Consider the following 13,594-nt stretch of genomic DNA (forward strand, 5'->3'; position numbering starts at 1 on the left):
GCCTGCTCTTCCAAAGGTCCTGAGTTCAATTCCCAGCAACCACATGGTGGCTCACAACCATCTGTAATGAGATCTGTGCCCTCTTCTGGCCTGTGGGCATATACACTGACAGAATATTGTATACATAATAAACAAATAAATAAATAAATATTTAAAAAAAGAAATAAAACAGCAAATCTCAAGATCATATTGTGCTAAAATACAAAACTACAGATATTTAGATGAGAAGGCACAGTTCTTTGTTAGGTGGCAGCCAGAGGGGTACCCCCTACTTTCTGTCCTTCTTAGATATGACAGAGTAACAGCATTCTTTGGCAGCTTTAAAATAAGAGATGGGCAGCTTGTGTGTTTTTTAAAATAATTTTTTAGATTTATTTTATTATTTTATGAGTATTTTGTCTGGTGCCCAAGGAGGTGGTGCTGAGAATTGAACCTGGTTCCTCTGCAAGAACAAGTGCTCGAAAATGAAAAGTTTCTGCACTCCAATAAGTCTCTCTGCCGATGCAATAATCCAAATCAGACCAAATCAAACCAAGTTAGAAAAAGTCCAGATTTAATGGATACAAACACTCCCAGATGGCTTTCTAATCCCCCAGAGAGACGGAAAAGAAAGACTGGAAAAATCACCGTGTTTGTTCTCTGGGGAGGGGACGGGGGTGTGCTGCAGTTTAAAGACCCTGTGGGAGTGGTCTTGAGCATCTCTGGGCAAGGATTATTGTTTGGTGGGCTTTCTCAGGGGTCGAGTCTGGACTGAGGCAACTCTAGAGGAGGGGGCTTGGAGTGGAGTCTCCCCTGATCCTCAAACATTCCAGACTCTTTGGAAATATGGATGCCAGGGGCTGGGGTGAAGCCTTCACCCAAACACTAAACACTGAGAAAACGTTCCAGTTCCAGCTCATGTGTTTTAAGTGTTAAACTCAAGCTAGTCTAAAATCTTATCAAGATAAGGAAAGGAAAATGTAATGCCTGAAATAATCATCTGAGTCATCAACTTACATACATAAATATTTGTGCTCAATGCTAGAGGTACAAAGAAGATTAAGATATAGTTTTCCCTCTCACAGAGCCAAGAATCTATTTTCTCTAAGTTGCAAATGAATAATTCTAAAGTGGTAGGCATGACTAAAAAGGACAAACTGCAGTCATTCAACGTAAAGGTGATAGGAAGACAAATCCAGCACAGTGGGTAAAAACAGAGACTGAGGAGGACACACCACCAGCTTGGATGGTGGAGACCTAGAGTAGAGGGTAGGGATGTATTTGGCAAGCTGGAGAACAAGGAGGCAGAAAAAACTGTAGTGAAGAGAAGGAGAAAGGGAAACTGAGAGGTCAAATTAGGAGTGTGGATATTATTCTACACCCTCTACAGCTATGGTGGTTTGGATGTGGCATGTCCCCCATAGGCTCGTGTGTTTGAACACTTGATCCCCAGATAGTGGCATTGTTGTAGAACTCTCGGGAGGTAGATCTATGATGAGGAAGTGGGCCCCTGGGGTTTTGTAGCCTGGCCCCACTTCCTGCTTACTCTCCACTCTGACTGCTGATGCAGTGACTCTCAGTCTTGCCAGGGTTTCTCTGCCCTGACAGGAGCATACTCCTCAACTGTAAACCTTAACTTGTTTCTTTTCAGATATTTTGTGGCAACAGTGTGAAAAGTTAACTAATACAACAGTGTTTTAAACAAAGAAGTCATATGATTTGGCACTGTTTTGCAGGGTAATTCAGGGCCACAGTGTGAAGAACAAACTGTAGAAACTCAGGAGTGGAAGTCAGGTAGTGCAACAGCAGCCCTGGTGCAGCTCTAGCTGCCGGAGCCTATTTGGAACTTAGACAACAGTTACATTGATCTGGGATGGTAAGAGGAAGAGAGAGGAATCGAGGATGACTTACAGACTGGTGATCTGTGAGGGACTGTGTGGGAAGATGTTCCAGAGTAGCGATAAAGTGCCTTATCTAGATGGAGCTAAGTAAGTGGTAGTAAGTGAATGCATGTGGTGACTGCTTATATAAAGAAACTTCCTGGTTCTACTGCAGCAGCTTTGGGTGAATTTATCCTAGTAGTTTATATTATATATTTGGGGAATATTATTTTAAGGTGTGTTGCCTTTGTTTATGCTGCATTTGTTTAACTCTGTGAAGCTGTGATTCTTTGCCTGTCTAAAACACCTGATGGTCCTAATAAAGAGAAGAACAGCCAATTGTAGAAGGAGCTGCAGGCAGGTCTGCTTTTCATCCCGCCCAGCTCCTGCGGCTAGCCCCGGAAATAACAACACACAAACTGTATTCTTTTAAACACTGCTTGGCCCATTAGCTCTAGCCTCTTACTGGCTAATTCTCACATCTTGATAACCCATTTCTAGTAATCTGTGTAGCACCACGAGGGAAGGATCTTGACCTGTGTCCATCTTGGAGAGGAGAGCTATGGCGTCTGCCTCACTTCCTTCTTTCTCCCAGCATTCTGTTAGGTCTACTCCGCCTATCTAAATTCTGCCCTATCAAAAGCCGAGGCAGTTTCTTTATTAACAAATGAAAGTAACACATAGACAGATGACCCTCCTCCATCAGCCAATAGCAAGGCAGGAGCAAGGAGAGGCAGAGCTGGCAGGCAGAGAGTATAAATAGGAGAAACGACGACGATGAGGAGCAAGAACTCCTCAAGAAAAGAAGGACGTCAGGGGCCAGTTACCCAGAGTAAGAGTGAAAGTAAGATATACAGAAGTAAGAAAAGGAAAAAGCCCAAAAGCAAAAAGCAGTCAGGATAATTTAAGTTAAGAAAAGCAGGCAAGAAACAAGCCAAGCTAAGGAGGGGTATTCATAACTAAGAATAAGCCTCTGTGTGTGATTTATTTGGGAGCTGGGTCCTTCAAAAAAATAAGTAAAATAATAATAATAAAAATCACACAATAGGCTTGTCTACAGTCCCTTAAGCAACATTCCACTTCCTTTCCTGTGACATCTTTGGGAGTATGTTTTTACATTCTGTGCTAAAGTCTACTGTAAACTTAGCAGAAAACACCCAACAACTCTTAATGGGATTCACAGAATGTTCACAACATGAGTAAAGAGGAAACAATATGAAAGACGAGCCCTTCATAAATGTATATTTAAAGACAACAGCAGAGCCAAATCTAAAGAATAATTTTAAATGGGTCAACACAAACAGGCACAAATATTGCCTTGTTTTTAAAAACTAAAAATGAAGTAACACAGCTGCTACATATATGAGCTGATGAAATGATTCTAACATGTTTAGTAACTATAGCAGAGCACCATTAATACTCTATTATGTTTGGAAGTGAAGATGAAAAGTAAACTGAGGTAGGAAATATGAAAAATAATATATATATCCTTTTGTCAATTTCATTTCAAGCCAATCTGGCATGGTCTCACAGCTTTTATACTTTCTTTACAATTATTTGTTCTGAATTATCAATACAATTGTTTTTTAGAAGTTTGTGAAAATTATTTGCAGGGCTGGAGAACCATCTTGATAAAATGCTTGCGTTGCAAGCACAAGGACTTCAGTTCGATACCCAGAACCCACATGAAAAGTCAGGCATGATGACTTGTATTACATTTGTAATCCCAACGCTGGGGAGATGGAGAAAAGACAGCTCCTGGGGGCTTGATGTTCGGTCAGCCTAGATTACTTAGGTAATCGCAGGGCAGTGATTACCCACACGCACACAGCCTTGCACTTGTGGGCATCCCTCCCTCCAGATTATTTGGAGACAAGAAATGAAGACTTTTCTGATGTGAAGCTGGAGAACAATGAAATCCTGGGGAAAAGAACTCTACTATTTGGTTAACCGATGGATGAAAGTTGGGTGACTTCCAAATGAAATCAAGGACTTTCTTGGTGTTGAAGGAAGTGTTACGTACAGAAGTCTACATATGTCTGCCAAGGATCAACTAGTAACTAAACAAAAGATACACTCTGACTCAGTATGGAGAAGGGTTTGCAATAGGGTCTTATTCTGTAGTCTGGCTGTCTATGAACTCACTATTCTCCTGCCTCAGCCTCCTGAATGCTGCAACTACAGTTGGTGAGGGAAGGGCCACCAAACCTGGACACAGTATTTCTTTTAAAAAAATGTGAACCACTTGAACCTAAACACCTAGCATTCCTTGGAAATGCAAATTACAAAGGTCCATCTTCAGAATCTGATTCATTACATGTAGCACAAAGATCAGAATTTTTAAACACAATCTCTCACATATGGCAACTGCTATTTGACTCAAAAAGGATCATTTCAAAAACAGATGGAGAAGGGGCAAATAAAATTTTATAGCCATCAACAGTTTAGTAGTTCCCAATGATTTTTACAAGAGACAGAAGAGCAGAGACTTCAGACAAATGAACAGGATTTCCCCTGTATAATATAGATACATATCAATTTTAGTTTTAATACGAATTTAACTAATGATAATAATGATACCAACTGCCTTTTCATGTACTTACCGAACTACTTATCTGTTCTGCTTCCTTTCTAAGACTGAGATACTATCTGAATTATGAAGCTGCCTATGCATTACAGACATTCTCAGACATGGGCACAAACAACACATTTATCTTGTCTTTTCTGAGAGTGTTGTCTTAAATAGCAAACATTTTAAATTTTAATGAAATCTAATTCACCATTTTTCTTTGATATATGTTCTTAGTATTTTAAGAAAAAATTTCCGTGGCTGCAAATAATTCTAATGAAACACTGACACATTATTCCAAGAATTTTATGCTTTCAGCTTTTATACATAGACCCACTACTGTCCATTATAAATGGGTGGAAGATTGGCCTGGGCTAAATAGGTAGACATTACTTCCATTTATTTCAAAGTCATTAATAAAGCTAAGAAAGACAAATAATTTATTCCATCTAAGAAACAAAATTAAATATAAGGGGAAAGTTTAACAATTGACAAAATTTAAACAAGAATTATAGGTCAGGGCTAGAAAGACAACTGGCTGCATAAACATAAAAGAACCTGAGTTCAGATCCCCAGATCTCACGTAAAAAGCTGGGCATGGTTGTGCTTGCACCTGTAACCCCAGAAGTGGGGAGGTGGGGCTAGATAGGAGGATCACTGGGATTTGCTGGTCAATGGTCCTAGCTCTAGACTCAGTGAAAGATCTTGTCTTAAGAAAATAAGATAGATGGTATTGAGCAGAACACACACCCACTGTGTGGGAACACACACCTGTATCATAGCACTGGGAAGGAGGAGAAAGGAATCTGGAACTTGGAACTTGCCAATATGACTGATCTGGCTAGTCAACTTGCCTCAGAGATCCTGTCTCTATCTGTAACAGTGCTTCTGAGATGGAGAAGGGATCTGGGAGGCAAGCTGACTAGTACCTGAATAAATATTCTCATTTCATCTCAAAATAGCTTTATATAATCACATTGGCTTACACTCTATGCAATATATGCCACACAGTGAAATCATTATCACAGTTTGTAAAGAACATTTTTGTTCAGTCTTTTTTTTTTAATAAGGCTACACAGTTGGTGAACTGATGTTAGGTGCCCTGATTCCTAAGCTCCCACCAAAAGCTCCTCACCCTAAAAACAGATCACACATAGCAGGTGCTCTCATGTCAGAAAACAGTCAATACTAGTAGACAGATCCTGAAGTCAGAAGTTAACCTGCACCTTGGCTTAAAGACTGTTTTGATGATTGAGACATCATTTAGAGCACTTGTGTTTCAGGTGCCATATCCCTTAACAATGAAGTGAGCATCTGATTTCAGTACTCTCTTCCAATGTACTAGGGTCTTCCACAAATGAACTTCACACAACTTGTATCTCTGCTGTCCTCCAAGTTCCTGAACACGGGTGCATCACCACTCCAATATAGAGGAATCTAAGATGCTGCAAGCAGGCTCCTATCTCTTGCTTCTAACACTTCACCAGTTATTCCCAATCATGGCGACTTTCTTCCTTCACATTCTTTCCTAATTCCTACCTGTGCTACAACTGTCTTCCTGAAAGCTGGCCCACAGAACACACAGTGACTATTGGAAGATTCCATATTCAATGAGACAAAAAAAGACTACAATGCTAGATGTCAAGTTAGAAGACTGTGTCATGTGGGTGATGGGAACTGAACCCAGGTCCTCTGCAAGAGAAGTGCTCTTAACCACTGAGCCACCTCTCTAGCTCAAAGCCCAGATTTTGATAATAAATATCATTTCCGTAAACATAAACCAGTACAATTCCGTGGCTGATTTTCACTCTCCTAGAATCAAGGTGTGCCTTCCTTTCTACTATGCTGATTCCAGAGTTCATAGAGCTCATGAGAAGTTACTAAGGTCTTACAAACCTGATACTCTTATAAGATAAGGGTACTTCTGCTCAGAGTACATGACAAGTGCAGAACTACATTTTGCATCTTACATGTGCCTGAAAGGCCCATGATTGGGGACTTGGTCCCTAGAGACACTGTAATAGGTTGGACAGGGTGAAACGTAGTCACTGGGAACATGTCCTTGAAGGAGCGTTTAAGACCCTTGTACATCTCTTGACTCTTATGATGAGGCCAGAAGCTTGGTTTCACCATGCTATGCTGGGATTTAAATTTCTAAAACTATGGGTCAAAACGAACCTTTTCTCTTTGTTAGTTGATCACTCCAGGTCTTTGTTACAGTAACAGGAAACATTCCAGAATAGTGTGCTATCTAACTGTACCATGTGAGAATTCAGATTTAATCTGGGGTTTCCAAACTTAATTATTTAGAAATACATGGCATAAAGCCATGGTACACACCTTATGCCAGCACTTGGGAGGCAAAGGTAGATCGATCTTTTAAGTCTGAGACCAACCTGGTCAACATAAAAAGTTCCAGGCCAGTTAGGTTTACATAGTAAGATTCTGTCCCAAACAAAACAAAACAATACAGAAAACAAAAGAAACACTGTTAATTCCACTGATCGAGAATAAGATCACTACCACAGTTTAAAGCCAAATTTGAAGCAAGCTTTAATACTGGCCAGGTCCAATCACAGGTTCCTGGGAATTGATCCTGAGTCATGGTTTACAGCAGCTTAAGAAGGAAAACCCAGAACTCATTGCATTTCTTATCAGGTCCAATAAGGGGCAAGCATCCATCCTGACATACCTCCAACCTACGTCCAGTTAGGAGCAAGCGTATATCTGGACATATTTCCTGCCTATAAACCTCCCGCCCACAAGTGATTAAGCACATCCGGTGCAGGTGGGTCAAACAAACTTGTTTAGGGGAGTGAAGAACATTGTTATTGCCTCCAGCATTTCAGCAACAATCTGTCCTTGAGCAAGAGGCCTCCAAGAGGTCCTGGACTTACTAGAATGAGCTATGTTAATTTCAAAAGAACCAAGCAATCACAATCTGAGTTTGGACGTGCAACTATGCTTGTCAATCTCCAAGCTCTCTGACCATCAGACAAGGTGGAAATGGGCATGCATTTTTTTTCGGCCTCCACACAGATCAGAGACATTTTTATTTCATGGACCTCTTGGGAAAGATAATTAAAACTTAAAATGTAACTTTGGCTCTCACAACGCGTCCTGTTTTTATAGCAGAGTATTGCCTGTTCATCAGAGAATGACCCAGTAAAGTGAGCAGAAGTATAGAGGAACCACAGAGAAATGAAAGCATGTTTTCATGTTGCCTACTTACCTTTTCTGTTGATAAGAACTGAGGCCAAGTGTTGTCTCGGTCTGTAAAAGGAAGAATATAAGGATGAAAATGCTAAAACCCAGAGTTATTATAGATAAAATAACCAATTTTTTTTGATATCTTTTACTTTCATCCCATTCCCACAATTGATTTTCAGGTTAAACCACCTCCCCTTCCCCCCCAAAAAATTACATAAAATAATAGGTCACACTCTGTAATTAAAATGAGAGACTAATCTGGTTTAATTTTAAACATCACATATGGAATACCACAAACTAATGTTATTGGTTACCTTATGTTAGGCAAACAATACAAACCCCATAGGAAAATCTCCTTCACAATCACTTAATATAAATCATGAGCCCCAGAGTATTCACTTCCTTCTCAGTGAGGTGCTGGAGTCTAATGGCTGCTGCCATTATGGAGCTAAAGATACAAGGGAATCTGAGGGGAAACCCTAAGTAATAGATAGATATTTCTACACTGAAAATGATTAAAGCAATACTGGGAAGGCTGTGAAGAAGACTAAACAAGTGATAGACATGAGGAGAGTGCATCTAAAGAGTTCGTGCATGTTACACTAAACTGAAAGGAACAGTAACATGGAAACCACACATGTAGTAAAAGAGGAAAGAACATGGTATATCCAAAAAACAGACTGCAGATTTATTTGAATGCACTTGAGCATCAGAAAATAATGCTTCAAGGCAAGGCGGGAGTCAAAAAGATGTCCACCCTGTTAAGAAGCCATGGCAACGTTTAGATCATGTACACCAGATGAAATTCAAGGGCCATGAGGCAGTAAGAGACCAAGAGTCATGGTCTGAGTTAGTGTTAAGAAAGTATTCTGGCTGTAGTGTGGAGGACAGCGGAGAAAGAAGTTGGGAGTTGTTACTGCAGTTCAGTGATGAAGGACATAAAGACCTCAAAAGGAGGAAGGAAGAATGACAACACTCCAAGGAACACCAGTGATGGATGCAGCCCAAGGCTAGCTGCTATGATATAATAATTAGGAAAGCAAAACATGCCATTACTTTCTCCATTAGTAGTACTGTTTTCAAAAGGTATTCTGGTAAATGTGTATGGGGGAAAATAAGGCAGATGTTATTAAATGTTTTTATTTTTGAAAGCATATGTTAAGTATAAAGGAGTCTGTAATTTTCTTTAATATGCTTTAATAATACAGTTTGTGTGAATATGTATGAATCGATAAGAAACATTGAAAATGTTAATATTTGTTGGGTCTATCTGAGCAGTTTATGAACAAGTTTATAAAAATTCTTCTATTTTCTATATTGAAAGAAAATTTTCTTTAATTTTAATTAGTAAGTTATAGCTAAACACTCCCTCCCAAGAATAGAAGAAAACATTTACAAGTCATGTATCTGTTAAGAGATTAATATCTAGAACATATAAAGAGCTTTGGATATAGATCAGTTGGTACAACATCTGCCTAGCATGCACAAGACCCTGGGAGCAATACCTAGTAAAACAAAAAAATGTAGGTTAGGGGGCAAAAAAGTTGATAAGACATTTCCCCAAAAGACATACACACTGGCAGCAGACACAGAGAAAAATACTCAACAACAATAATTCATTATGGAAAAGAAAAGCAAATACATAGCACTATTTTCTATAAGCTAGATGGCTACTCAAAATTAAATAACTAAAAAGAAGGAAGAAAGTAGAGCACATAAACTGGCAGGTCTAGTAGTTCTAGACTGAAGAAGGAAGATCACCACAGGTTCAAGGCCATCCTGGGGCTACTGAGTCAGTTCCAAGCCATTCTGGGCTACAGAGTGAGACTCTTACTCAAAAATCAAAAACAAAAACACCTAAACCAGACTGACTCACACTCTCTCTCTCTCTCTCTCTCTCTCTCTCTCTCTCTCTGAAAGGATGTGGAAAAATTGGTATTGGGGATATATAAAATAGCAAAACTACTGTAAAAATTAGCATATAGATTCTCAAAAAAACCCTAAACACAGACTTATCACATAACACAATAATAACCTCACTCTGGAAAAATACCCCAAACCCCATATCAATACTAAAAAATAAACAAACAAAAATCCCACAAGCCACCAATCCTGAAAACAAGACTCAGACTGACATGTACGCAGAACAGCTAAAGTGCTCTGAATAAATTAGACAAAGGTGGTTTACACATACACTAACACTACTCACCGGAAGGGAAGTGTGTTTAATTATGCAAAGATGTGTTGAATATGTTTTACTTTGTTTGTCTAAGGTACCTGATGGTCTTATAAAAAGCTGAATGGTCAAAAGCTAGGAAAAGAAATGATAGGTGGGGCTGGTGGGAGGAGAGAATAAATAGGAGTAGAAATGTAGGCTCACCAGGAGAGGAGAAATGAGTAGAGATAATGAAGAGAGGTGCCTGGGGTTAGAAGACAGGCAGCCTTCAGCCAGACACTAGAAGCAGTGAAAGTAAGACACACAGAAGGAAAGAAAAGTAAAAAGCCCTGTGGCAAAAGGTAGGTAAAGAGAAACAGGTTCATTTAAAAGAGGTAGCCAGAAACAAACCTAAGCTAGCCAAGCATTCAAAAGAAGTTTCCTTGTCATGTTGTAGGAGCTAGTTGGTGGCTCAAAAAAGGAAAAAGAAAAGAGCCTGGTGTATACAACTGATTCCAGGATAAAATTGTGGGGACCCACAAATTTGAGTCTGTTCCACCTTGAGTTTATTTTTGCTTTTTCAAAGTTGTTAACACAGGTGTGGCTACACACCCTCTGATGTAGGGTGTGGTTACTTGGTGTTTTAGACATTAAGATGGCCACAGAGGTTGGCGCTCCACCCTGACCAAAGGTCAGAAAATTCAAGTATACTCCTGCTCCTTAGGGAGTGGTAGTCTAGGGTGTGTTCACTTCATTTCCTGAGACATCAAATGCTTTACTCAGGAAATAATGGCTTGATGTCTCAAGCACTGAAGCAAGCAACTGTTCTGGTTGTCCTTTGTGTCATGTTAACGCAGTCTTTTGCCTTCTTCCCCCTCTTTTGTACTGGGGTATAAAAGCATATGAAAATAAACACAGGTGAATTTGATATTCAGTACCCACTGAGTTGCTCTCCCGGTACTATCCTGTGTCTCTGTATTTCTTTCATATTTCTGTTCCTCCTACCTAATTTCTAATCCACACGCCCCTACCTTCCCTGGAACCCATCCCATCATGGCTGGACCATGCAGAAGACACCCCAAAGTGTGGTTTATGACATAAAATTCAGATCCAGAGTCTGAGGCCATGGAGGGCAAGAGTTCAGTTAATAACTATAGAGAAATCAGAATGATACGGTATTGTGATTAAAGAGTAAGCCATTGGGAGCTGGGCGGTGGTGGCGCATGCCTTTAATCCCAGCACTCGGGAGGCAGAGACAGGCGGGTCTCTGTGAGTTCGAAGCCAGCCTGGTCTAGAAGAGCTAGTTCCAGGACAGGAACCAAAAAAAGCTACAGAGAAACCCTGTCTTGAAAATCAAAAAAAAAAAAAAAAAAAAAAGTAAGACATTGGGACCTTCCCTTTTGCGTTATGAGGGGAACAGGCCCCTATAGTAAGACTAAACTGTAGTATAGTGCCTGGTCCCCAGAAAACATCCTTTTCTCAAGGTCAGGAGTTTGGATAAGGGTCTCCATACCCTGGAAGCTTGCTAAAGTAGTCACTCTCCTTATATATGGCAAAAGGAACTTGTGGCCCTTTCATTTAACCAGGACAGCTGCCTATTGTCAAGGTCAATTCCTCATCTTTTGATCTCAAGCCACAGCCTAGCTCACAGGCCCTCTTTTCTCCCACTTAATCCCATGTGCAACTATATAATATTCTTTTTACAATTAAACACTGCTGGCACCCATCCTGATTCACCTTTAGATTTGTTACTTTCCCACCCCCACCCCCACCGACTCCACACATCCTCTTTGGGACCTGAAACTCTTTGGCAGTCTCAGAAGAAAGTATTTTTTTAAAAATATCACAGCTCTATAGAAAAAATGAATTCTAAAGCTTCAGCAACAAAACTATCTTTGCAACTCTGGAATAGGCAAAAACTTCAACAACAACAAAAACCATTATCCATTAAAAACAAAACAAACCCAACCAGAGACTAGATGTCAAGACATACATTTCCTAAAAGACTTTGTAATGAAAACAAAATGGCAAACTACAAATTAAGAGAAAATATTTGCAAATATTTGATGAAGAGGGCTTTTACCCTAACTAGACAATCAATAAATATTGAATAATTAGAAATATAGTATTTTACAGCATGCTATTATGACATAAATTAAAGCCACAACAAGATACTACACTTATAATAAAATGTTCAAATTAAAAAGAACTATGCCAAGGATTGTTGGGGATTGTGGACCCTCAGATCCTGAATTTCCTGTGACCCCTGCCTGCCTCAGTAAACAATGCTTGTAGTTGCTCTGAGCACGAGACCCTCAGGAGTTCCTGATGGCAGGGAAGTGGTTTCTGGTGGGCTTGCAGCTGAGAGTTGGGGCGTGGCCATTGGTCAAGGAGACCCTATATATGCTGCCCTGAAACACAATAAAGTTGGTGTTCTTGATTCAAGGGGAGGCATTCTTGTTTCAAATATGACGTGTGTGTGTGTGTGTGTGTGTGTGTGTGGTGTTTCAATCTCCAGTCCCTTGCCCAACTTGTGAATCATCCTGTAGTGCAGGTGCTACAAAGGATCAGCAAGAATACAGGGTAACTGGAATGCTCATGCAGTGCTGATGGGAATGAATAAATGCTTTATAAAAAGCATGGCAATTTCTTACACAACAGATGTGTGCCTTATAATTGACGCAATCACTTCAACTGCTAGGTATCTGCCCAAGAAAAACAAGCATTTATCTGTATAAAGACTTTGATACAAATGTGTAGTGACGTTTCGTTTGTGCTCTAACAAATAAAGCTTCTCTGAAGATCAGGGGGTGGAGTTAGTTATTAGTTAACCATAGAGGTCTGGAGGTCTGTACAGACAGGAAGTGATATGGCTGGGTGGAAAGAGAATATAAGGCAGGAGGAGACAGGAGCTCAGCCCTTTTTCAGCTGAGGAGTTAGCAAGATAAGAGTTAACTGTGGCTTGCTCCTTTTTCTCTCTGATCTTTCAACATTTACCCTCATATCTGGCTCCAGATTTTTATTATTAAGACCAATCAGAACTCATGCAACGTGAATGTTCCCAATAGCTTTGTGATAACAGTCCGAGAACAATCCAAAGTTCTGCTAAAAGGCAGACAGGTTCATAAACGGTGGCATACCAATATAACTGAATACTTCTCAGCAACAAAAAGACAAATTATTGATTTATACAACAGCATAAGTAAATTTCACAACTATTATAGTGAGTGTTGGAATCCAGTGACAGAAAGCTGACCAGAGGCTACCTAAACATGGGGGACTGAGAATACAGTAAACTGCTGGGGAAGGAGGTTATGATCATTATTTGACTGTAGTTATGATTTCCAGGTGTAAAACAGTATGTCAATCTCTTTAATTTATGTAACTTAAACATGTACACTGCATGCTGTTCATACACTAATAAAGGGTGATCAAAGAATTTAAGCATAAGGAGCCATGATCCCATGTGAACAGAAACAAAACTCAGGAAAATCTATTGCCCTGTATATGTTGACGAATAAAACATAAAGATAATGAAGCAAAAGATCAGAGACAAAAAAAGCAAAATTACTCACGCTAAGGAATTATAAACCATCACATTAGCTGGTATTCAGTAAGAAACAAGATTAGAAAAACAAAATAAATGCTTCTTATTTAAGTATAAACCAAAGACACAACAGAAAAACCAATCATTTAGTTATAATTGAAATCTCACATCAGGCAAATGCCATGTTTTAAGTGTTAAAAGGAGGAAATGGAATTAAATAGTAATTTGAATGAGGTAATTTGATAAATAAAAGC

The 13,594-nt window shown here is 39.6% G+C and overlaps 1 protein-coding gene across 2 annotated transcripts in view; it reads right to left on the reverse strand.

Moving 5' to 3' along the window:
- Tmem131 (transmembrane protein 131) overlaps window positions 1–13,594 on the reverse strand; it is a 161,189-nt gene that overhangs the window by 88,904 nt on the left and 58,691 nt on the right. For both annotated transcript variants that reach the window (XM_026785501.1, XM_005359932.2), the window contains exon 3: window positions 7,661–7,701. In XM_026785501.1, the coding sequence (XP_026641302.1) occupies window positions 7,661–7,701 (41 nt within the window). The remainder of the gene's footprint in view (window positions 1–7,660; window positions 7,702–13,594) is intronic.

This window comes from Microtus ochrogaster, linkage group LG2 (assembly GCF_000317375.1).
Source record: "Microtus ochrogaster isolate Prairie Vole_2 linkage group LG2, MicOch1.0, whole genome shotgun sequence".
In the NCBI taxonomy this organism is placed as follows: domain Eukaryota; kingdom Metazoa; phylum Chordata; class Mammalia; order Rodentia; family Cricetidae; genus Microtus; species Microtus ochrogaster.